The sequence below is a fragment of the Thunnus albacares genome, chromosome 6, assembly GCF_914725855.1.
Source record: "Thunnus albacares chromosome 6, fThuAlb1.1, whole genome shotgun sequence".
In the NCBI taxonomy this organism is placed as follows: Eukaryota; Metazoa; Chordata; class Actinopteri; order Scombriformes; family Scombridae; genus Thunnus; species Thunnus albacares.
In genome coordinates, this window is record NC_058111.1 from 31,215,574 (window position 1) to 31,239,126 (window position 23,553).

The 23,553-nt window shown below is 40.0% G+C and overlaps 1 protein-coding gene across 2 annotated transcripts in view; it reads right to left on the reverse strand.

Moving 5' to 3' along the window:
• Positions 1 to 23,553, reverse strand: part of sorl1 (sortilin-related receptor, L(DLR class) A repeats containing) — a 95,744-nt gene that overhangs the window by 67,667 nt on the left and 4,524 nt on the right. For both annotated transcript variants that reach the window (XM_044353384.1, XM_044353383.1), the window contains exons 2-3: positions 7,206 to 7,322; positions 3,383 to 3,517 (exon numbers count right to left, since the gene is read on the reverse strand). In XM_044353384.1, coding sequence (XP_044209319.1) covers positions 3,383 to 3,517; positions 7,206 to 7,322 — 252 coding nt within the window. The remainder of the gene's footprint in view (positions 1 to 3,382; positions 3,518 to 7,205; positions 7,323 to 23,553) is intronic.

A 23,553-nucleotide genomic window follows, 5' to 3' on the forward strand; every position in this document is an offset into this window, starting at 1 on the left:
AATTGTACTGTGCTAATCCCACTTTTCTCACTTCCCTTTGATGTACTACTATGTAACTATATTCCCAATAACCTCTCAATCCTGTGGGAGCAAGGCACAGTATAGCTGCACTGATGAAAAATGGAATCTCATGATACACCATCAGAAGAAATAGCGAAATATAATATCCACTAGGAGCATTTTTATCACCTGTTATCCAGAAATTATGACTGATACTAAATTAAAACTCTCTACTGAGTAGTTATGTAGTCTTTCAAGGGATACTCCTGCAATTTAGTATGACCTTTCCATAGAGTCTGGGGGACTTACAAGAGATAGATTAAGAAAAGAATGGTCAAACTCGATGCAGCAGAGGCAGAAATATTCTGACTTTTCGTCCCAAATATGGGTCAACCTCCACAAACACTGAATCCTACATTTTCCACAAAGCTACCAGTGACATCTTTTTGTTAAACCCTTCCTACCTTGTAATTACTCAAGCGTTTCAAACTCCACACCCCCAGTTTGTAACTTTCTGTAATAAATGTGTAATCGGTAAACCCAAGCTGAGATAATCCTGATGATATCACTATGACATCATTGGGTTGCATAGTACTACCCATGACACATCAACTGACCTGGAAGTGTAAAATTGGTGGAGGGATCCTTTAATTCCTTTGAAACTTATGACAATTATTGTATTGTGTAAATGCTGCATTGGAAACATAAGGGAACATTTGTGTCTCCGCAACAAAATTTGATTTTTTGATGAACCTCTTTAAAACTGAAACGCATTTGGACCCCACTTGTATATCTCAAGTTAGAGCTTTTGTGCTGATTCATTTGAGACACTGTCTGAGTCTAACTCTGTCACAGTGTATGATTATTCCATTAACCGCCATCATTTGCAAAAAAAAAAAAAAAAAAACACAAGTAACTGAAGCAAATGTCTGCCAGTGCTTCTATGTGCTTCAGTGATAGCTGAGTGCAGTGTGTTGGAAAGCTGAGGTGCCAGATCACTAATGTACAATGGAGCTTTGCTAATTCAGTCCTACTGGGAACGGAGTCTGTTCAAGTGTTCAGATGAGTGCAGTATACTGAATAATAACAATGTACCAAGAAGCAGGAACAAAACCAGGAGCTGAGAGTTAGAAAAGGTTCTATTTCCTCAACTAGAATATCTATTTTTGTATCAGCACTTTGTTAAAATCTGTGCATGTTTGAATAAAAGAGGGCTTGTCTACTTACTTGCTTTGTACACTTTCAAAAATCTCTGTTATCATGTCTCAGTATCAGCCAATGCTGATTCAATTAATATATACCAAAAATAGTATTTCTACTAGTCTTTGATTCATTTTACTTTGTCATGATCAGCATATGAACAATACCACATCATGTAATCATAAATGCCTCAGTACACTTAAGACAAATGTTGCAGGTCTGATTGTCTAGCAGTGTCTAAAACACTTGTCTTTAGACATGGTCGGACAACACAATGTACAAACTAGTTCATTTTAAGCATGCCAGACTGTTAATCCTTCATTATAACATTGCTGCATAAAATAAATACAATAAGGTTAGAATCTCATTTTCATATGTGCTGACAACTTACTGATATGACGTTCAAGCAAAATGCTTAACAGCTATAGACACAAACATCACTCTTGGTATCTACAGTATGTGAACACTTTGATGACTAAATTTAAGAGGCAACTGCATCTCATGTCCTACATCAAGCAACCAAGCAAACCCCATCCACTGAGTATCTGGCTTCACCATGATAAGGAATTTAAACAGTTACCTGTGGGATAATGATAACTCACTACATCAAGCACAATTCTCTCATATAAAGGCTACACATCTGGTTAGTTTGGCACAAGCCTCAAAACACATTCAGAAAAATAGACTTTAAAAGTTAAAATAGGAAGTAGCAGAAGATGAAAATCTGGAGGAAGAAATAAACTTTTAAAGCAAGTTCCATTTAGAAGTGCTTGAAATATGATACAGCTTATCTTCTTCTAAAGGTCTGGATTGCAAGGGTGTAAAAACCTTTTTTACTCAGCATGCCAATGAAGTTTTATTCCCTTAATAATGGGATTCCTAGAGCTCTGATATTGTGAAGAACCCCACAGAAGATCCTGCTCTTTGTATGTCTTTCTAGCTAACCTATATTTGTCCAGTACAATCACTTCATCTCTGTCCGCTTCCCCTTATCCACTCCCCCCTCCTTTGCTGTACCTCATCTCTTACTGAACCCACCTGAGCCAGACTAATGACCCCCTGACAGTCCGTCAGCCTTGTGAAGCCATGTGCCCTCTCCACAGGCTGGGACTGTGCTTTTAACATCACTGCTGTGTTCCCTGCTGTTCCTGGCACACAGCAACTAAGTAGATAAACTATGAATCCTTTTATCAAATGATAATACAGCAAAGTAATGAAATACCTGGATTTAATGCCTATTAAGTATGTGAGAAGCATTACTTGTTGCCCTTAGAGCAACATTAATCCACCTTGGAAGGATTTTGATCTTGATCCTTGACCTTTGCAATAGTGGGCCATTCAATCTAATAATTATATGATAAATATTTTTAATTGTAGCAGTTACATTGAATATAATAAACAATAGTCAACAGGACCACAAGCCATTACCCCACTGTAGGTAAGCCCTTGAAAATCTGGTCCGGATTTAGAAAAACTTTGGTGCCTGTACTGCAATGACTTTGCAGTTTTCTCCATTATTGTATCTTTGCTTCATTTGAGCAAATATCAACAAGTTTAATATGCCCAATTATCATGTCTCATTTAAGGCGCTTGTATGCTTCAACTGAAGTGCATGTCAAATGGTTGAACAGTGCGTGAAACCAAAGCTATGAAGTCCAAAGACCTGGAGGGATGGATGGTCAGCCCTGAGATTTCTCTACCTCTCATCTGTAATAAGCTCTTGGTTCATTTCCCACTTTTGCTTGGTCTCTACCTCTTTTTCTCAACTTGGTCTTTGAACTGATCTGGACTTGATTATCATCATTTTCACTACAGCTGTGCGGGCTGTTAGAAGTGCAGCAAGTAGCACCACATGAAACATTTCCATTGATCATCCTTGAATGAGCTTCATGAATTTATTTATACAAGGCATCAACAATCCAAAGTCCCATATGGGCTTGATTCATTCCCCCCTCCCATATCACCTCCTGTCCCTAGTGTTACATACAGTATGTTCTGTGCTCATGCAGTTGACCTGCTATTTCCACTCTTTTCTACAGAGACTCCTCTTCTGTACATTTTACCTCATTTTCATAACCTGTTCTTAATTGCCTTGGAGCAATTATGTTCATTTGTATCCTGGAGCATGTGACCATACTGCACACCTTCATCTGTGAGGCACTAGGCACTGGTTGTGACTTACCCTCCTGTTGTCTGCAGGGCTGTGGTAGAACTGGGAGATGACCTGCTTGCTGCCGTCCTTAGCCTTGGCGCCTGACAGTTGGAACTTGTCTGAGACGAGCGTGAAGGCGGTACCGTAGTCATAGGACACATAAACCTGGAGCCAAAGAGAAGAGGAGGAAATAATCAACGGCTACAGTGCACCTTGTGGTTCATGGTAACTGGGCGAAAACCATGGCTCCGGATTATAGAATGTTGAATTTACTCCATTACTTAGCTGGACAAGAAAATACACAGACATACTCCTGATGCAAAAGAATATATGTAAGGGATAATCAACAAGTTGTTTAATGGTTTTAAGGCATGACGTGGAGGAACAGAACTGGTGCATCCACAAAGTGCCTTAAAACCGTTTAACTAACACTGAAAAGTTGATTAACCCACTTCTATCATGGTCATTTGCCAACAATATAAAACAAAAGCATTTGCAAATTTTAAGTTTTACACTTAAAATCAAAAGCTTATGAAGCAAAAGCTTAACTGTTGTCATGACAACTTGCTACACTGTACTCACCGCCAACCTGAACCGAGACATAGGCTAAATGTCACATAAGGTGTCATTAAGCATAACAACAGAGTATGTCTCCAAATCAGTGTTCTATTCTTTTTGGTAGAGAAAGTCTCTCAGTGTATTAACTGCCCATTTTGTTGCCTTTCTTGTATTAATCTCATCCTTCTCTTCTTCTATCATTTTAAGCTCTTCGGGTGTCGGTTCCCTGTTTTCTGCTTGGTTTCTTTCTTTTCTTCTTCATCTCTTTTTCCTCTGCTGTGTCCCATTCTTCAAAACTTCATACCGAGTAAGCTTTGACAGCTATGCTCTTTAAATGTTGCTACGGTTACGGGTTGGGTAGCGGATGAATTTAGAACAGTGATTAAACTTGAGCCGAACTACCTAGTGCAATAAACGGTTTTAACGCACACCTGCCAGCCAATAAGAAAAGAGTATTCACAAAGACCATGGTATAAGCACACATATTTTCTCTCATTTAGGCTTTGGACATTGGATTTAAATCACATTAATCTGTAATTAACAAAAAAAAGCTTAAGTATCCCCTCAATCACATCCCCCAAGAGACCAGTACACATTTAAAAACTTCCACTGACTCAATACATCTGGCTTCATGGTTGTGGGTGTATGTGAGAGATAAGGGTGATTTAAAAATATAATTTTTCTTCTAAGTTTTAATGGTCTAATTAGAACTCTGTGTGGTTGTAAAAAGAAAAGACATGTTATAATTTAACCATTATGTGATGGGCTGCTACTGTGGGCTGATAATGGGCTGAAATTAAAAATCTGATTTTGTCTAAATGGTGTTGTCAACCTCTTACATGATGGCTGATACAGTATTTGTCACAGCTACAGACGTGCCTCTGGTTTCTCTTTTGTTTCCTTGTCTGTATCTCTTGCTGCGTTCCGAATCGCATACTTCTACTTTTTACTTTTAGTACGTGCTGCAGCTGCCCTTACAGAGTACATACTGTTGCACGCAGTATGCACGCTGTATGCATACAACTGGGATACACTACTTCATCTGTCATTGCAGCTTCCGTCATTGCGCTGTCATTGGTCTGTTCCCTCTCGGCGGCTCAGTCAATGTGACGCATCTTCCAATGTGCAGAGGATTGTGGGATAGAGTAGCCAGAGAAGCATGCTGGCTTGCATACTGAAAAATTCAACCAGTATTGGGACATACTAAATCTTTTTCTGGCATATTAAATAGTATGGTAGTATTCGAACACACCCCTTTTGTCTGTGTGGATCTGTGTGGCGAGGGCGTGGCGCTCCTTCCCTGACTCTCCTGGCTCCAGGTTTCAAGCTGATTGCACACACCTGCCTTCCATTAAGCTCATCATCCTGCAGTATATCTACTCCGGATCATCACCCACTGTTGGCCAGATCATTGTTTCAGCCACAGTGATAGTTAACGCTTCAGGCCTCTCTTTTGTTATAGTGTTGAGTTCCCCACTAACTGCTATCTCTCTTTCCCGTACTCCAGGATCCTAACTCGTCTGCCTGCCTGCTCTCCAACACACTTACCACCTGCTATCTTCTGCCAGCCCACGCCATTCTCCCTCATTCATCACCCTCCAGCCCTCTGCCTCAGCCAGCTTCCTCCCTGCTCGTTCCACCTCCGTTCCACGCTACCCTTGCAATAAACCCTCTTCATTCATCTCACTCCTAGTCTGTGTCTGCGTTTGAGTCCACATTACAAATCATAACAGAATGATCTGGCCAAACATGGACCCAACAGACTTGGATGACATCCACCTTGCCACAAATGATCTCTGCCATGCCAGAGACAACCTCCGTCATGCCCTCGCCAACCAGGGAACCCTCGTGGGTCAGCATGACCAAGTTCTCCGAGAAGTTGTGGAGATATTATGGGGACACACAGCCAGTGTGTCACTGATCGAGAGCCAGCACAACCCTGTCCCCACTTATCATTCATCATCTATCTCAACCTCAACCTCCTGTTATGCCAGCTTACCTGCCAAGAGAGCCTCACGTTCCTGTGCCAGAGCACTACGATGGAAATCTGGGGACGTGCAGGTCCTTTTTACTCCAGTGTTCCCTTATGTTTGAGCAACAGTTACAGATATACTAAACAGATAAGTCCAAAATAGCTGTGGGACTGGTTATGGGGAGGGCTAAAGCTCGGGGAGCAGCAATCTGAGATAGTTCACCTTCCATTAGTTCATCTTATGTCATCCTGTCAGGGGTAAAGATGCTAGCAAGCGTTTTTCGTCACTTCGTCAGGGCTTCTACAGTGCAGCAGAGTATTCAGTTGAGTTCGGGACTTTAGCGTTGGGGTCTGGGTAGTCGCTTCAGGGGGTTTTCATGAGCGGGCTTAGTGACTCAGTTTAAGATGAGCTAGCTGCCTGGGATGAGTCAGGCAGCCTAGACGAATTAATTTCCTCGGCCATAAGTTAATCGCCTGCATGAGCGCCGTAGGGAGAGAACCAGCTGTCCTCCATCTTTGTTTTGCTCTCGTCCAACCCCTTCACTTATTTCCTACCGTGTTTGTGTTCCTCGCTGACTGCTATCTCTCTTTTGTTATCTCCCTTTCTCGCGCTCCAGGATCCTAATTCGTCTGCTTGCCTGCCTACCTGCCTGCTCGCTCTCCAACCCACTTACCACCTGCTATCTTCTGCCAGCCCACGCCATTCTTCCTCATTCATATCACCCTCCAGCCCTCTGCCTCAGCCAGTTTCCTCCCTGCTCAATCCACCTCCATTCCCCACTATCTTGGCAATAAACCCTCTTCATTCATCTCACTCCTCGTCTATGTCTGCGTTTGGGTCCACATTACAAATAATAATATCATTACCTTTTTAATTGATCAATACTGATGAAACACTGGATTCTTGTAGAATTTGGGAATTTTTAGCAGGGAAATTGTCAAAATTGAGAATCTTGGTTATCAGGCAAAATAGCTTCAATATCAGTATTGGTATTGGTCTCAGAACTCTTCATAAGTAAGTCTGTCTCTTAACTTCCCAAGTCAGATAAGTTCAGAAAGCTGGTGAAGTAAGCCAGGTAGGGAAGTTCAAACAGAAAGAGAAAGAACAGACATGTTATGTTCAATGACTATGCTTGAGGCTGTCATCTTTTTTCTGACTGTGTGTGTGTATTTGTTTTTTATGTCAGTGTAGCAGATGGAGCGATTAATGTGTAGCTCAACAGTTATAACATCACTAGAAACATGTTAAACAAGTGTGAACACACACATACTATAAAATGCCACAACCATGCTAGTTTTAGCTTTGCTATAAGTCTTACTTACAGAGCTGGTTTTGGGCCCGGTGGCTCCTGCGCTGTCCCGGGCCAAGGCTACGATGACATTGCTCTTCTCTCCAGCCCAGTGGACAACCATCTGGTTATGAGAGTCATTCAGGTTGGCCTGCAGGATGAAACAGGTTAAACAAAGGATAAATACTATGGAGACAAAGGCAGGATGAAACACTTTGCAGATTCTCTCTTCTGACTGATGACAAATTAAATGTTGCAACAGAGATACTGAGTCATAGCAATAGAAAAAGACAAAATGCTAACATAGCGAAAAGAGGGATTAAAGGTGACTGATTATTGACCCGCTCCCATTGTTTTATGGGCTTAAGACTGAACTAAGAAAGATAATATAGACATTCCTGATGTTTGCTGAAATTTCTATGCTTATATTGCTACTGGTTCAGCACCCTTGCAACTGAATGGTTCACAGCTGTGCACAGGGTCATCTTCTGTTGATTCACCAGACTATGTAATATTGAGAAGTTAAATTCATAAGCAATAAAATGCACCCTTGCTCACCCTTTGAAGGCATTATTGGTAATCTCCAAAATACACAATTATTTACTGATATTAAAGGTCCTGTGTGTAATGTTTAGTGGCAGCTAGCGGTGAGGTTGTAGATTGTAACCAACTGAATATACCCCCCTCCCCACCCCCCAATTCTGTTCTGCTGGATGCCACTAAATTCTACACACTAGACTTTTAAGGTATTACATTATTGATTTATATGGCTTAGTGCCATTTACCATCTGGTTACCATATCCATGATGCTTTATTGAATTTCCCGAAAATGTATTCCATCATATACTGTATATTATTATTGTCATATAAAATTAGATATGTCACGATGACCTCTTGGTGTTAAAGTGAGGCCGCTACAATAAAGAGCAGTGACATGTGCATTGTTACCCACTCTTATTATCAGTGTGAATATGTTTCACACTTTAGGCAGAAGAATGAGTGAAACAAATCAGCCTGATCTGCTGACAGTCACTAGAATGAATGTAGACTAGTCATCAGCTCAACATATGGCTTGAATCTGAGGCTACAGCAGACAAAAAATGACTTGTGTCTTCACATAAAACCTCAGCCATAAACCTTGGAAGACAGTAGTGATTTAGAACCAGGCACCGAGTCAAGCTCATTTCACTTCTTTCATTTTTGAAACTAAAGACGCACTAACTCTCTGGTTTCAATGGCCTGACTGTCAAGCTCGAACAATGTAGACAGACAGACAATGACCAACAACACTCAAGGAACTGAACCAGCCCTCGGAGCTTTCATGACAACTTGCCATGGTATGCTAACACACAAGGCTATGACCTGAGATAACCTCAAGCTGCAGAGCCTCTATGACAGAGACAACCAAAAGACAAATTACATACCATGACTCAACTAATATTGTGTTCATAGTCTAAATAATGAGAAACAAGGTTAAAGCTGCACTAGACAATATTCCTATATGAATTAGGGGTTGGAACTAAGGAGCTGATAATAGTGACAAATTCACACAGAATTCTACACTGCAGTTCCCCTGAGCTCTATAGAGCATTTTAGAGCCTTTTAGCTTGTTATTTTTGGTTTTCTGGCTCACATGCTCCACTCTCATTATTCTCATTTCCAGAATTAACAGGCAGTTGTTTTCAGGCAAAAAGCTCTGACAAACCCAATATACACGACCTGCCCAGTGCCAAACAAAGTTAGCTACTAGCTAGTAAGCATGGTGAAGCATTTAGCCACTAAAGAGCCAGATATTTTGCAGAGACCAAGCCAGAGCTAAAAGAAGAGTGACTTTTATGAGTGGCCAGAAACAACTCCAAATGAATGTTAATGTTGGTTATGTTTGTGTGATGTGTAAGTAGTAAATTGTTTGCTAACACGTTAGCCATGCGTCGTGTAAAATGTGTGTAATTTCCAGTTTATTGTTTGGCCACTAAGTGGCTGGAAAAAGTGATTGATGCAGTTTTAAATTTCCTTAAAAAGTGTTTTTTTCTTTATAAAACCTCTTCTCTGTAAAAGATCACTCACAGAAAAAATAATAGCTTAAATAAAGCATGACTCCACATGAATGCTAATTTTGCAGCAGCTTCCAAAACAGCTTTACATGGTGATATTACGCTGCTGTTGTGTTTTCATCTTGTTCTGCTGCCTCTAAATGGCCAAAAAATCTTTTATTTCAGCGTTAAATTACTAATCTTTAAGTGTTTTGTTTTATGTCATTACAGTTACTGCGATCACAGTCTTCAAAAATAAGGCTGTATTTTTCTTACTGTCAATAAATCTATTAGAAAGACAAAAAAACATGTTAGTCTGCCTCTCAGTACTTTCCTAGCTTGTCTGTGACACTGAAAATGTACTTTTTTTGAAAACCATCACAAATGCTGGGCTCAGTAATTTCCTAAAACAGCTGGGCACTGTAGTTTTTAGCAAACATTACTCAATTCAAGTAAACAGTGCTTTAGTTGGGGACTATTTTCAGTCACGGAATAATATGAATACACTAGTCAGTATTTACAGCAGCAGGACAGTCTGTGTGGAACTGAGCCAAAATAAACTACAGTGTCTGTGTTCATGGTGATGAAGGAACATGTCACCAAGTGCAGCAGAGTGGAGCTATGACGTGTTTTAATAGTTTTTGGACAACAATGGAGCTCAATGGACAGAGCAATAAGATATATCAGGCTTTGATACTCACACAATACTTGTTAGTGGGATCAAACTGTTGACAATAAAAAAAAAAATACAGAATATCATCAGCATCCTTCAACCACATGAACACCTGGCTGATCCAGCTTAGACCATGTGTACATGTGTGGAGGTGCAGCATGTCTATTTCCATGTATAGGGTGGGTAAAGCAATGACTTGCTGTAACACACACTAATTCCCCTCGGTGCACCTCCCATCAGGCACATAGTTCAATGAAAAGAAATAGGCTATTTCATCTTTTTCATTGTCACTGCCTTGCCATCTCATCTCCGTGCTGCTTTCCTTCTCTTATCTTTTATTGATGATCCTGCGAGGGGCAGGCCTCAGAAAGGGCTCTTTTTTTTTTTTTTTTTTTTTTTTTTGCTTCAAAGGCTTTTCTCTGCACTTTCCTGGTGGCTCACACTGTGGAGTAAACAACAAATATCTTTGCTATTCCTGTCAGCTGTGATCAGAGACAACCCTCGACCCAGTTCTGCCTTATACTACTTACTATTGCAACAATGATGTGGGTGACAGTGCCAAAACATTGGTATTTTGATCGCGCAAGAAGCTGCAGTTTAATAAAATATCCCGTCTGAAACATTTCAGCAGTTCAGAACAGCTGCTGGCAAGTGCAGCGTGTACTGGGCCTGTTACATCAGGGTGAATGGATTCACCACGCTGCACCAACGTTCAACAGTGATCTTACAAGGAGAAATGCATCGAAGAAAAAGCAGAGACACTAATATCTCTCCACCCACAGTGGCCTCAAAAATCTATAAACCAATGCAGCAACAACACATATTGTGTTTTGGTTAAGGTGGTGGGGAATCCTGGGAAATGTAGGAAATCATTAAATGGTGCGCTACTGAGAAAATTACAACACTTTATTACAAAATAGCTCCTGGAAAGCATTGGACATCACAGACTGATGATATATAAGAGTAAGAAGGCCCGAGTGTGGATTTTTCCTTTAACGTGATGCTGAAGTCGTCGCCAGAAAACAGCAAAGCCAACATCCTGCAGAACTAGACTCTGTGTCGCCAGCAAGGCACAAATATAACCTTTTCCTCATTTAACTTCCAACAATGGGACGACTATGAGCCACTGTCAAGAAGCCAGCTTCAATGATAGACAACTTGCTTTTCCATCTCTTGCTTTAGTCATCAGCCTTCTGCTCCTCCTCTCCATCTTCCTCAGTCTGCCTCCCTCAGGGCTGCCTCAGTAAAAAAAAAAAAAAAAAAAAAAATCAGGGCTGTCTCTCAGGCCGAGGTGTTGCGGCAGTAAATCTCTGCATTTTAGGCCTCATTGGCTGCGCTGTTTGTGGACCGAAAGGGTACCAGCAGCTCCACAGACTGACACAGCTGAATCTAGAAAATGATGATGACTGTGAAGATAAAAACAATTTGCTGGGTTGCAGTAAATTGCGGCAGAGTTAATGCTGAGAGGGGCCTTGTAGTTAATGCGTCCATGCCTGATGGCTGTTCTGTTGACAGGTAGCGGCTCAAACTGGAGACAAGGATACTGAACAGGGGGCTACTGCAACCATGACGATGGGCATTTGTGCGGAGAAAAAGGCAGCATCTTTGTTAAAAGCTCCACAGCCTGCTACTCTAAGCCTTTGTGGTTTGGCCTCACAACTCACAGGCTTAACTGACCTTTCCATTAACTTCCTCGCACATGCTTTCAAGCACGCATGATTAGGGTTTTACAAGTGTTTTCATGTCATGGATGCCCAGGTGTTCATTTCTTTAGATTCTGGCTGAGTGACCCTCACTTTGCAACGTTTCTGTGGTCACTTAAGTATTGAAACTCACCAGAGACATGCAGACATCATTATTGACACCTCCAACACGTACAGCTACAGTCTTTTACTAGAATGTACCTGCAGTGTTTTGTCACTGGAGCAGGAGGTTCAATACAATAACATACAATACAATAAGGGAAGCCATTTTTACTCTGTATGACTGCACCTGAATGCATCGCTCTGGCAGTCTGCACTCTGAACTTTTTCAAAAGGATGAAAATGTACACTTAAAAATACTAACTTATCTTTTTTTGGCCCTGTGGCAAATGTGTTTGGACGGTAGGATTGGATAAAAACAATATATAAATACTTATTTTTAATTGTTTCTCAAATAATTGTCTCCTGTTTTTTTGATTAACGGAACAAAGTGTCACTTATTTACCATGAGATTTTGAATATGTTGGGAAAAACAGCATTACATTACAGCACAGTGTTCAAATCCTTGATATGGGAAAGTGTAGTTTTCATAAATAAATGGGTTAGAGTAGAATAATGTCATTTTATACTGTGATATAGGAAATTTTCTGGAAAATCAATTCAAAAATAGTTTCTTGATAAAACAGCCAGACAGAGATGTCTGTTTGTGGCTGATGAAATAACTGATCAAATCAAAGTATTTCATCACGTTGATGCAGAGATCAGATAAAACCATAAAACATTCCTGCTTGTTCATTTGCAACATTCCCCACTGCTGGTTTGTTACTGTACACACAGAGATGTTAAAGATAGAGCCCACACCATAAACAGGATGGTAACATTTCTGACAGCTGACTCATTAATTTCCAATATAAATATATATTTCACGTGTTTGATCTCTGTCAGATACATGAGTGTGGGGATCTCAGCATATTGCAACACAATCTCCCTCTGAAAAACTGTCAATTTAGGCTTAATGTAGGTGTGTTGTTCTGTTGTTGTTGATGGGTGTGTATGTGTTTGTTTAATTTAAAATTCAGTTTTAAAAAAAGAAAAAAAGAAATACATTTTCATTTTTTTTTTAAATTTAACCAGCAACTATTTTAATAATCAATTAAGTGTTTGGAGTCATTTTTTACAAAAAAAAATGACCAAATGATTCCAGCTTCTCAAATGTGAACATTATCTGGTTTCTATAGTCTTCTATGATGGTAAATTGAATATCTTTGGGTTGTGGACTGTTGGTCCGGACAACACAAGACATTTGGGAAACAGTGAACAACATGTTTCACCATTTTCTGACATTCTATAGACCAAACAACTAGTTGATTAATTGAGAAAATAACAGATTAATTGACATTGAAAATAACTGTTGCAGCTCTGTTTTCTATGTTGTGGACTTCGGTCTGTCTCCTAGTATTTTCTAGCCGTTGTATAGTATGCTGTGAGCTTTTTTTTTCTTCTATTTTTTCTGTGTGTTGTGCTATGTATGCATATTTTTTCTCTTCCTTGATAAACTTTGATTGTAGATGTTATTGGTTCTTCTTGCATGTTATTTTTGTCTTTACAAGCCACTTTGGGTTCTTTTTTTAAAAATCTCACCAGCACAAATCGTATTTACTCCTTTAATGCATTATGTTTCTTGTTATTTGTGCAACTAAATTAACAAAATGTATATTGTTTCATGGTTTATATGATATCAGTCACCTTTGCATATGAATTCAGAGCAGCGATGATGCTGCTATGTTTGAACTATGTGGTAATCTGAAAATAATGCACACCCTCTGACCAATACGACTATATATATATACCACACCTACTGAGTGTTCTCTATGATATTCCCACCTCTCACACTGCACTTCAACATGGCGGGTAGTCCAAAGGTGGCTCTGTAAGTGACAGAGAGGTGTTCCTTATCTGCTCCCATCCATCAATCTCTATGACAGCTTTGTGGTCACTTGGGGAGTCGGGGGGCTGGGGAGGGAGCGGGGGTGGAGTCAAGCGTATCGCAGACAGACAACAAGGCTACTGTACTGCCACGGTTGTCTGTCCGTCTGTCTGTCTGTCTGTCTCCTTCACACACACACACACACACACACACACACACACACACAGACGCCTAATGCATTCCGCCTCACCGGAAGCTATCTTGTACGAACCCTTCATACCTGACGGAGCAGACAGGACTCAGCAAACCGAGCGACTTAGTCAGAAGGAGCAGAGGAGAAGGATTTCTCTCCTTTTATGATGGGTCGCTCCTCAGTCAGACCTTGAGGAGCCAACAGACTGGAACAGTGAGCTTATCGCCATCTTAATAGTCCCCTACTCCCTCAGTGGTGTGAGGCAAGCTAGATTTATATCTGCACCGCCACATCCTGCTCAAATACTTAATGCAATACTAAAAGCTGCCGTTAATTATTATTTTAGTTGACTTTTCTGCTGGGTAAAATCAATGATAAACTCACTGATGAAATGTTTTGCTTATATTTTTTGTTTTCTGAATAAGACTATACTGTGTTTGATTAGAGAATATTTTACAATGTGTTCAGGATACTGAAATACCATATTAGTATCACTTCCAAAGGCATAAACACTGCCTGTTTCCAAGGTGACGTCTTCAAATGCCTTGTTTTTTTACAATGTAAAATCCAAAATCCAAAGATATTCCATTACAATCACAGAAGACAAATGAAACCAGCAAATATTCATATTAGAAAAGCTGTAATATGCCTTAAAAAAATGTCTCAAAATTATGAATCGGTTATTAAAATAGTTGCAGATTAATCTCCAGTCTGGCCTCTAAAAAGTGCAGAAATGCGCCTTTTTGTCTCAGCTGACTGGAGGGTTGTGTGGGTGTCTGTGTTTGATTGACAGCAGCTGGCAGGCTACCAGAGTGAAGAATGAAGACAACGTAAACAAACTGCTGTAGCTACAAGCCATGGAAGAACAGTGTGATGCTAACAGGGATTCTGAAGAGCAACAACCAAACCAACATGAATGTTTGTTTGGTGGCTCGTTCAACAAGCTAAGCTGCAGGAAAGACACCTGTTAATGTTTGTAAGTTAGATGAGAAGGAGACTTTATCAGGAAAGCTAATGTGGGTTGTTGTTCAGAGTCTGTGGCTCTTGTGTTGTGTAGCAGGATGCAATCAGGCTCAGTGTGACCGTCTGCTCTGCCTATGATAGAACAACATGTTATCGCTTTATGCAAGATTTAATTTGCTGTATCAAAAGAAGAACTCCATATATGTAGACGGGTAATGTAGAGGAGAACACAGGACAAGTGATTTACACAGCAGATGCTGTAGTGGACTGTAAGTTTAAAGAGCAGAAGGACAATTTATGAAGGCTTTCTTGTGCTTCTTTAGGGATCCTCAGTATCGCATCTATGATGAAGATGATATTGCATCTCGGATGATCGAGCATCTAAGATTCCAATACTGGTGTTCAGTCCACTGACTGAATAAGGATGGAGGATGGATTGAACTTTCTTACTTGTCTCTTGTAACAGATGTCATTTTGATGGACAGCTGTTTTATATGCACTACTTTTACAGAGAAGTCTGAGCAGGTGAAATGTGATGAAATGAAACACTGGCTCTTGTGTTAAAGCTGAGGCCCTAAAAAAAGAGCTGAAAATGCCAGAAAGGCAATTTAGAAAAAGGCCATAAAGACTTTTAGAAAAGTGGCTCAACAAGTTAAGCAGTGCTTCCTCTACCATCTGTTATTTTATCTCTTTATTTGTCTGTATATAAATAGCTGAAAGGTACTATGACATTTTATTATTGTGTACAACTGAAAGTAGCCGTAAGATGAGTTCCCTTACCTTTTCAAAGTCTAAAATCATGTCAAAGTGATTTTCAGTCAATATGCATTCTAAAGAAAAAAATGTTTTTGGAGATATTTCCAGAAATATCCCTTTGGCCTGCACAACAGTTAAGTGACAGCTGAGCCACAGGGGGACAGAGACACAATGCAAACTAACTTGTTCTTAGTCTGTCAAAGGACAGACAGTGTTTTGTTAGCAGTAGTGTTAACAGAGAATCTGGCATTTTACATCTAAAATGACCATTCTTAACATATTCTGAATATTTTTGAAGTTTGAAGAGCAGCAGCCATCTAACTGCTCCATATGCCTTATAATATTAGCAAGTGTACTTTTCTCAAGAAAAGTGGTCAAATGTGCTTCAAACTAAAAAAAAAAAAAAAAAAAAAAAAAAGATTAGCTACATGTGAATAAGTTCTCAGCCTCCTTAGATGAAATTTTATATTTCATCTTAAGAGGCTAATTAAAAAGACAATTACATCTGATTGACAAGAGCCGTGACACTGTTTACATAAAAGTTGGTAAACTCTTCAAGTAAAGGCGTGAAATTTTATATTTCATCTAAGGAGAGTGAGAACTTTTTTTTTTTTTCCCTTTTTGGTCACTGATTCTATTTCCTGAAAAAAGACACAAGATGTCTCATTAGCAAAGTGAAAAAAAAATCTAATTAAATTGGACTTTAAAGGCAGTTGATAACGGTGCCAAGTGGTGCAGGAGCAGTGCAACGCAAGTGCAGTTAACAAGGAGCTTGTTAGCAAGAGAGCCTTTGATGAGCTTGTGGTTTTTCCTCACTTTAAAAAGGACTGTATGACGGTGTATATGGGGGTGTATCCGTCCGGTTAGCACAAGAAGAAGAATTTTAGTTACGCCATTATGACCAACATATTTCTCAGAAACGCATGCAGAGCTGATGTCATTCAACAACAGGAACACAAATACTCTGCAGTTCACAGGAAAGAATTTAAACATTGAAAATAGTGATATTACTTTACCTTTGTCGGTTTTTATGATCATTAATCTTTATTTTTGCTATTACTTCTAACACGATGTTATCATCATTATTATTGTCAGTATAATATTAATGAAATAATTTAATTATCTGTACATTGTTATAAATGTTCTGTATGAGTACAGATGAAAGGCCTAGCAGACCCTGTATGGATTAAGCCCAATTTTAGCCCCGAACTGATAACCCCCGACTAATTTTCAGTTTGGGAGGTGGGGGGGGGCCTTGACGCCTGTTTAATCAGCTGAATGAACTGGCTGTTGGACGATCGGTTGGATTTCTGACATGTCAGAAATTGTAGTCAGCTGTCTGCAGTTTGAGCAGTTTGATCCAATTTCCCACATGACTGCTGTCAGAAGATCCTTTTTTTTTTAATGTAATATTACTGGAGTATATTTTACATATTGCGGCTGAAACTGTAGTCCTGACTGAGACTGCTGTGATATAAAACTGAACATTGCAGCAGAACACACAGATCATATTGTCTGCATCTTCCAGACATCTGGCTCCATGTTTTGCTTTTTTTTTCTTACTTTCCATTCATAGTAGAATTCACAAAGTAATGATGCCTTTCTCTCTTTTTGTCAACATTGCTGAGGACACAGTCATATTGTTTGAATTAACTTTATAGGACTTGTCACTAGACAAAACCGAGGTTTTGGCCATACAACAGGCTGATTAAAACGTACTGGGAGTTAACACAATGTACAAGCTTGGGGCCAGTATTTTTGAGATGTACCAACTGTTTCATTGTAGGGTCAAATAAGTTGATACATCTTTGCTGATGTGATGAGGATTTAATCGATGCATTGTTAACTGATGTAGTGTCATCTTGTGGTTTGGAGACAATGTACAGGCGTTACTTTTTTCTTTGTTTTAAGGGCCGGTCACAGTAGAAATAGGTAGCTAGAAGCTTGGTGACGTAGTGGCTACTCACAGGGCTAGCTGGTGAACTACTGTAGCTGGCGTACTAGCTGCTAACACGCTAGCTAGCCCAGCCCAAGCTTGCTAACTGTCACTTGGCTCAGTTCACACGTTTAATTCAAGACGTATTTGTACCAAGCTGTATTGATTTTGCTTTTTTTTTTTTTACTGTCCATCTCGTCCAACAACGTTTTGTGCGTCAAATGTTTAAATCTTTGGAATACTCTTCTAAAGCCTGGTGTGGTTCGGCCTTTAGGGTCAGTTAACCACCAGCCCACAAGTGACCTTCACACCTGGAGAGAACACAGTCAAGTCCATTTTATTTGTATAGCCCAATATCACAAGTCACAAATTTGCTTTACAATCTGTAAAGCAATACAACATCCTCTGTCCCTTGATTCAAATGAGGAAAAATTCCCCCCCAAAAAACTTTTAACCAGGGGAAAAAATAGAAGAAACCTCAGGAAGAGCAACAGAGGAGGGATCCCTCTCCCAGGACAGACAGACATGCAATAGCCTAGATGTTGAATGTACAGAATAGAACAAGACAAATGACAGAAATACAGCATGGAACAGAATAACAAAATACAAGCTAACGTAGAATCATCTGTCCTGAAATGACTTCTGTGAGCTGATTTCCCGGACGATTACTCAACCAGAGAAGTGTTCGGTGCCTTTATGTCATATCACACCTCACAACCATCCTCTGAATCACTTCGAAAGCCATGTGTTGTCCCTTCACATGCTCATTTGTGTCACATCCCAAGCAGGCAAAATGAAGCTTTTCCTTTCACCAACAAGCCATTACATGCCACCGAGAAACTGGCTGCATTCCTTATTTGTGTGTGGATCCAAATAAAACGCCTCTGGTCTTTTCTAGCTGCAGGGCTTTCAACTGGCAGCCTGACAACACTTAAAAAGCATCTTTACCGGTTATGCAATCAATGTAGGCTACTGTATATTGATTATTTAGGAAGGGAATAGTGCAATTTCCAGTTTAGTATTCACAAAGCACATTAAATACCATGGGAAAGTGTTAAAAAAAAAAGAGTCTGATACAAGCCCAGATGTGACAGAACAAACCAGGCTCTTGCAGCATTAGTCATCCAGACCAGACAAGTGCAGGCCACACATCTTTGCAAAGGATTAGCCGTGTAAGTGAGAATACTAACACAGCTAAGGTTTGAATAAACTCCAGACAATGCCATTAACCCAACCTCTCCCGATAAGCCAGCAGTGGATGAATTCCTTCACCAAGTTTAGGCCCATGTACAGTCTCTCCAGAGAGTAGCTCGGGTTGTTGGAAGAGCACATGCAGTAACTCAGAAGAGATAAAGAAGATAGATAGAAGAAGATAAAATATCTGCCAGCAAAGTGAGGTCATTCAACCTGCTCTCAGGCAGGTTCTCTTTTTTTTCTGGAATTGCCTGTAAACAAGGATCTTACAACAGGAAAACAGAAAAAAAAAAAAGGCAGATTGCTGCATTAGCATCAATAAAATGACACTTGATTTAACTTCAGAGCTCAGGCTTTACAGCGAACACAGAAACCACTTTAATTATCTGCTGCATTCCTCTCCTTCCTTCCCACCCTTCTGGCGCTTTGATATCCTATTGGTAGCGAGGAGGAGTTGGGACTCTGTGTCTGGTACTACCAAGGAGTGGAACAGAGCAACAATACGCTTGGGCATCTAGCCTAAAATCCCCTTCCTCCCTCCCCTCTCTTCACTTCTGAGCTCTCCATTATTCAACGGCAAGAGTGAGGTGGTGGTGGTGGGGGTGGGGGTGGGGGTAAAGGGGGGGGGGGGGGGGGGCGTATGCATGCATCGTGGCCAGGAGAGCATCAGCGGCACAGCCAGTCTCAAACAATGACATCATCCCTGCAGGACTGGCAGGCAATGGAGGCTTGCGCCGCTCTCACCAGGCGCTAGCTGCTTTCCTGTTTGCATGTGCAAGTTATCCTTCGCTGTTAGCTACCAGCGTATTCCTAGCTACAGGGAGAGCATAATTGAGCCACTGTGTTCGTCCGCTACGTGCAGACCTCTACAGCAGACCTCCCTGTTTGGTTTCTTTGTCAGGTTAACCTTTACTGATGTGTTGACCGACTGAGACAGCATGATAAGATCTTCAAAAAAAAAAAGGATGTAAAAACAAAATTGAGCAACGCATTTGTCGACATGAAACTGAATGTTTACAAGGTCCGAACGCAAACCTTGTTACTGCGTAGGATGGAGGCACTCGATAGGAAACGATAAATATTAGATTCAAGTTTATCTTCAAGGCTGAATGTGAAGTGGTGTAAAGTCATTCCATATAAAGAATGCTCTGCTTGAAACGTCCTGACAGTAGCTGCACAAACTCAACCAGACAAAAACAAATTAAGATGTTTTCATACTGGAGCTAAGTGCTGCGTTACCATACACACACACACACACACACACACACACACACACCCACACAGTCAACTGTTGTGTCTCCAGCCAGAGCTCAGGGAGTTAAGAGCGAGAGTCAGTGATACATTTTGAGGAGGTTTCTAGAGTCGGTATTAGCATGCAAGCATTACAGGTAAAGATGCGTGGAGTGCGTTATGAAGGTGTGTGGAAGTGTGTCTGGTGGTTTGAGGATGCGGAGTGTGTGTGTGTGTGTGTGTGTGTGTGTGTGTGTGTGTGGGATCGATGCGGCTGTAAACACTGCTCCGACTCCAGGTGATTTAGTGTCATTCAGTTGGGCTTTTCATTGGCTTAAATGCAGTGTGAATTCACTCAAAGGTGACTGCAAACACATATGCATGGTTGCACACACTGCTCAGAGAAAGATCTGGTGTTTGGTGTGTTGTTCTTTTTATCTCAGAAACGTTGGTAGTACACACTGATCACTGATGTAAACTGAACTTTGCAAACATGATCTCTCAGTAGTGTGGCATTTTATTATTGAGTCACTCTGAAAATTGTTCAGTCATTGTGGTTGTCACTTGTCAGCCCAGTCAACACACTCACCAAACACATCACTGGTGTGTGTGCACAACTCCAAACCATGTTTAACGACAAGATCTCTTTTACTGATACGTGAGGTTTACTGATAACATGTTCAAATGATTTATTCCAACACTACACATGACACATGCTTTCCAGCATTGGCACTATGTGTCGAGGGGAAAAAGGATTCACATAAGAATCATGAAATTTTGATTTGATATGATTTAGAATCGGTTCCAAAAAGCAATTCTTGTGTTTGTGCTGACGGAACAGAGAAGGGTTTGGAAACGGTGTAATCTAGCGTTAATCTTTCAGTGACGGCTAGCATTCTGACACATTTTGGATTTACAGACGAGGGTATTTTGTGAATACATCAACCAGAGGTTAATGTTAGTGAAGTGGTGTGCCTAAACTCCAGCACTTTACAACAATAACTAGGTCAATAGTCCTTTTCATTTCTAAAGACCTGCACTTGTGTTGCACTGCTGCAGCAGAGAGTGTATCCTCCACTGCTGGGGACGGAACATTAATAACTCTCAAACACACACAACCTCCCGTGGTGGTCAGCGAATTCAACTTTAGTTTCAGGATTTAAAAGGTTGCGTACACCCGCACGCCTTTCTTCTTCTATTTTGTTCGGTCAGACAATGATCCTCATCATGACCCGTTAGCTGAACTGCCCATCATGTTTCATATCACCTTTACTGGTTTGACACACGGTGCACTGTGGTAAGAGCCTGAAAATAGTTCTATTTATCCAATCAAGAATCACTTCTGAATCAATTATGACACCAAGAATCAGAATCAAATCAAATCATGAGATTCCCAACACTGTCACTGTCATCATCCCCGTGTGTTCACCACTAATCACAGTAAACACACTGTGAAGCTTCTTACTGTTACACTCCACACTACACGAGCACATGATGATTAAGAGGGCTAATTGTATCATCAGGAGACCAGAAATAGCAGTGACACTGTCACAGAACAACAGCAGCAGCAGCAGCTGGTGAAAGAACAGCAGATATGAGGATTTAAAACTGTTTAACTTGTCATTAGGAGACTTCTCAGAGCGAACTGAGCCTCTGAACCAATCATTCTACACCGCTGACCACCAGGTGTTAACAGCCAGCTAATCAACTAAAAAACTAATGAATTCAACGTGACTAATCACCTGATATTTTAGAACAGTAAATTTTACCTAAAGGAGATTTTCAATCAACTTTACAATGTTGTACATTATACAACAGCCTTATTGAGTATATCATTTTGTGTTTGTACTGACACTGTGTCAGAGAGATGTTGATTCAACTCTGTGGTCATTTTAAAGGCTGTAATTTGTGCTGCTGGTGAACTTTATCCTAGCTGATATAAATGGGGGATAGACAGAGTTCTGAAACAATTCATAGTCCATTAATAGATTAATCAATTCACTATAAGATAACCTACAATAATTTTGATAATAGTTTAATCTTTTAAGTGTTTCAACAAGCAAAACAGCCAAACCTTCACTGGTTCCAGTTCTCAAAGGTGAGGATTTTTCCACGTTCTAGTGAACAATAATAAGTCAAATATTCAACTGCTTTGATAATCCATTAATTGTTTCATTTTCAAGCAAAAATGCCAAACATTGTCTAGTTTCATCTCAGGATTTGCTGCTTTTCTTTTTTATATGACAGTAAATTGAATATTTTGGGGTTTTGGACTGTTGGTCGAACAAATTGAAGACATTAATGTGGGCTTCAACAAACTGTGGATGGCATTTTAAAATGACTTTTAACAATTAGTTGATTAAACAATTAATCGATCATGGAAAAACAAGTACAGAATGTGTTATTATTAGCAGTAATCATAATTTTCCAAGTTAAAATTTCGTGTGACTCTTCACTTTTAGTCATTTTGTTCATGAGCATATTGTCGTTGTCCAATAAAAACAATATACCTTACTAATATAAGCTCGGTATCCATCTAAATGAAACACAAATTTTAACCAAATTTCCAGAAAATTAGCAAAAGAAAATTCAAATGAATATGTGTTTTCATCAAGGACCATTACATGAATATTTGGAGTTGGGTCATCAAGATAAACAGCCGGTTGTGCATTTTTTCAGTCAGAGGCCATTAAACCACTGAAGAAGAAGAGAGCGCAACAAGACGACGTCATTAAAAGAGTTCCAGTCAAACCTCAAACAATGTAGAAAACATGATGGAAATATAACATTTATGTTTGTTTCATTTCATGTATTAATTTGAGAAACACTACAGTCTCCTCATCGCCCCACACAGATCTGATGTATTAATCTGCCGTTATCTTTCATCACTTCATGTACGAGCACAAATTGAGACTGTGAATAAAAACAGGTGGATGGAAACACACTTAATGACAGGGTGATGACATGAAATATACATTTCACATATAGTAAATTAACATCAGCAATTTACATGTTACAGTTACTCAACTACATTCATAAAATGCAAGAGGTAATGGTTCCAGATCAATGGTGCAAAAAGAGCAACTCTTATTGAATTCAGAAACCAGAATATCAGTTGGGTATATATCTAAAGTATTATCAGATGGGTTTCTTTTGCCTTGTTTGGGAGACAGTACTTAAACAACTATGTTCTCCTCCAGTCCACTTTAGATATAACAGAATTCCAGTAAAAACATTCCCCTCAGAGAGAGGGAACACACTCTTTATCTTCATATGTGAACAAAACTGATAACAAGAGCAGGGCGAGCAAGACGTCCATTGGTTGCCCTGGTGATGGCTGTTTCAGTGTCCAGTGTCAGGCTACCAGTTAATTTATTCTCCATCCCTGTAAGAGCCCTTCAAAGCCGTAAATACGACTTGGAGACAGATTTGGCCTGATATATACATTTTCAAACTGGTTTGATATTAAAGCTATAACATGTAACTGTTCTGCATTAAAATGTCTAAAAACAACTAGACCTATGTTATATATTTTGTTGAGCTGTGTACGTACATTATCACAAATGTTTCCAACAATTTCCAAACCCAGACAAATCTGTAATTTTGATCAAAGTAACGGTCCGTTTCACCTGGTCGCCTGTCAATGGCGCCATACCCCCTCTACCAAAGATGCATGCACCAGCGGCTTTGTGGTTGCTCACCACTTGCACCAAAGAGTATACGCATATAAGATAATACGTTGCTGTTGTGGTTGCCACCAGAAACTGTTATAAA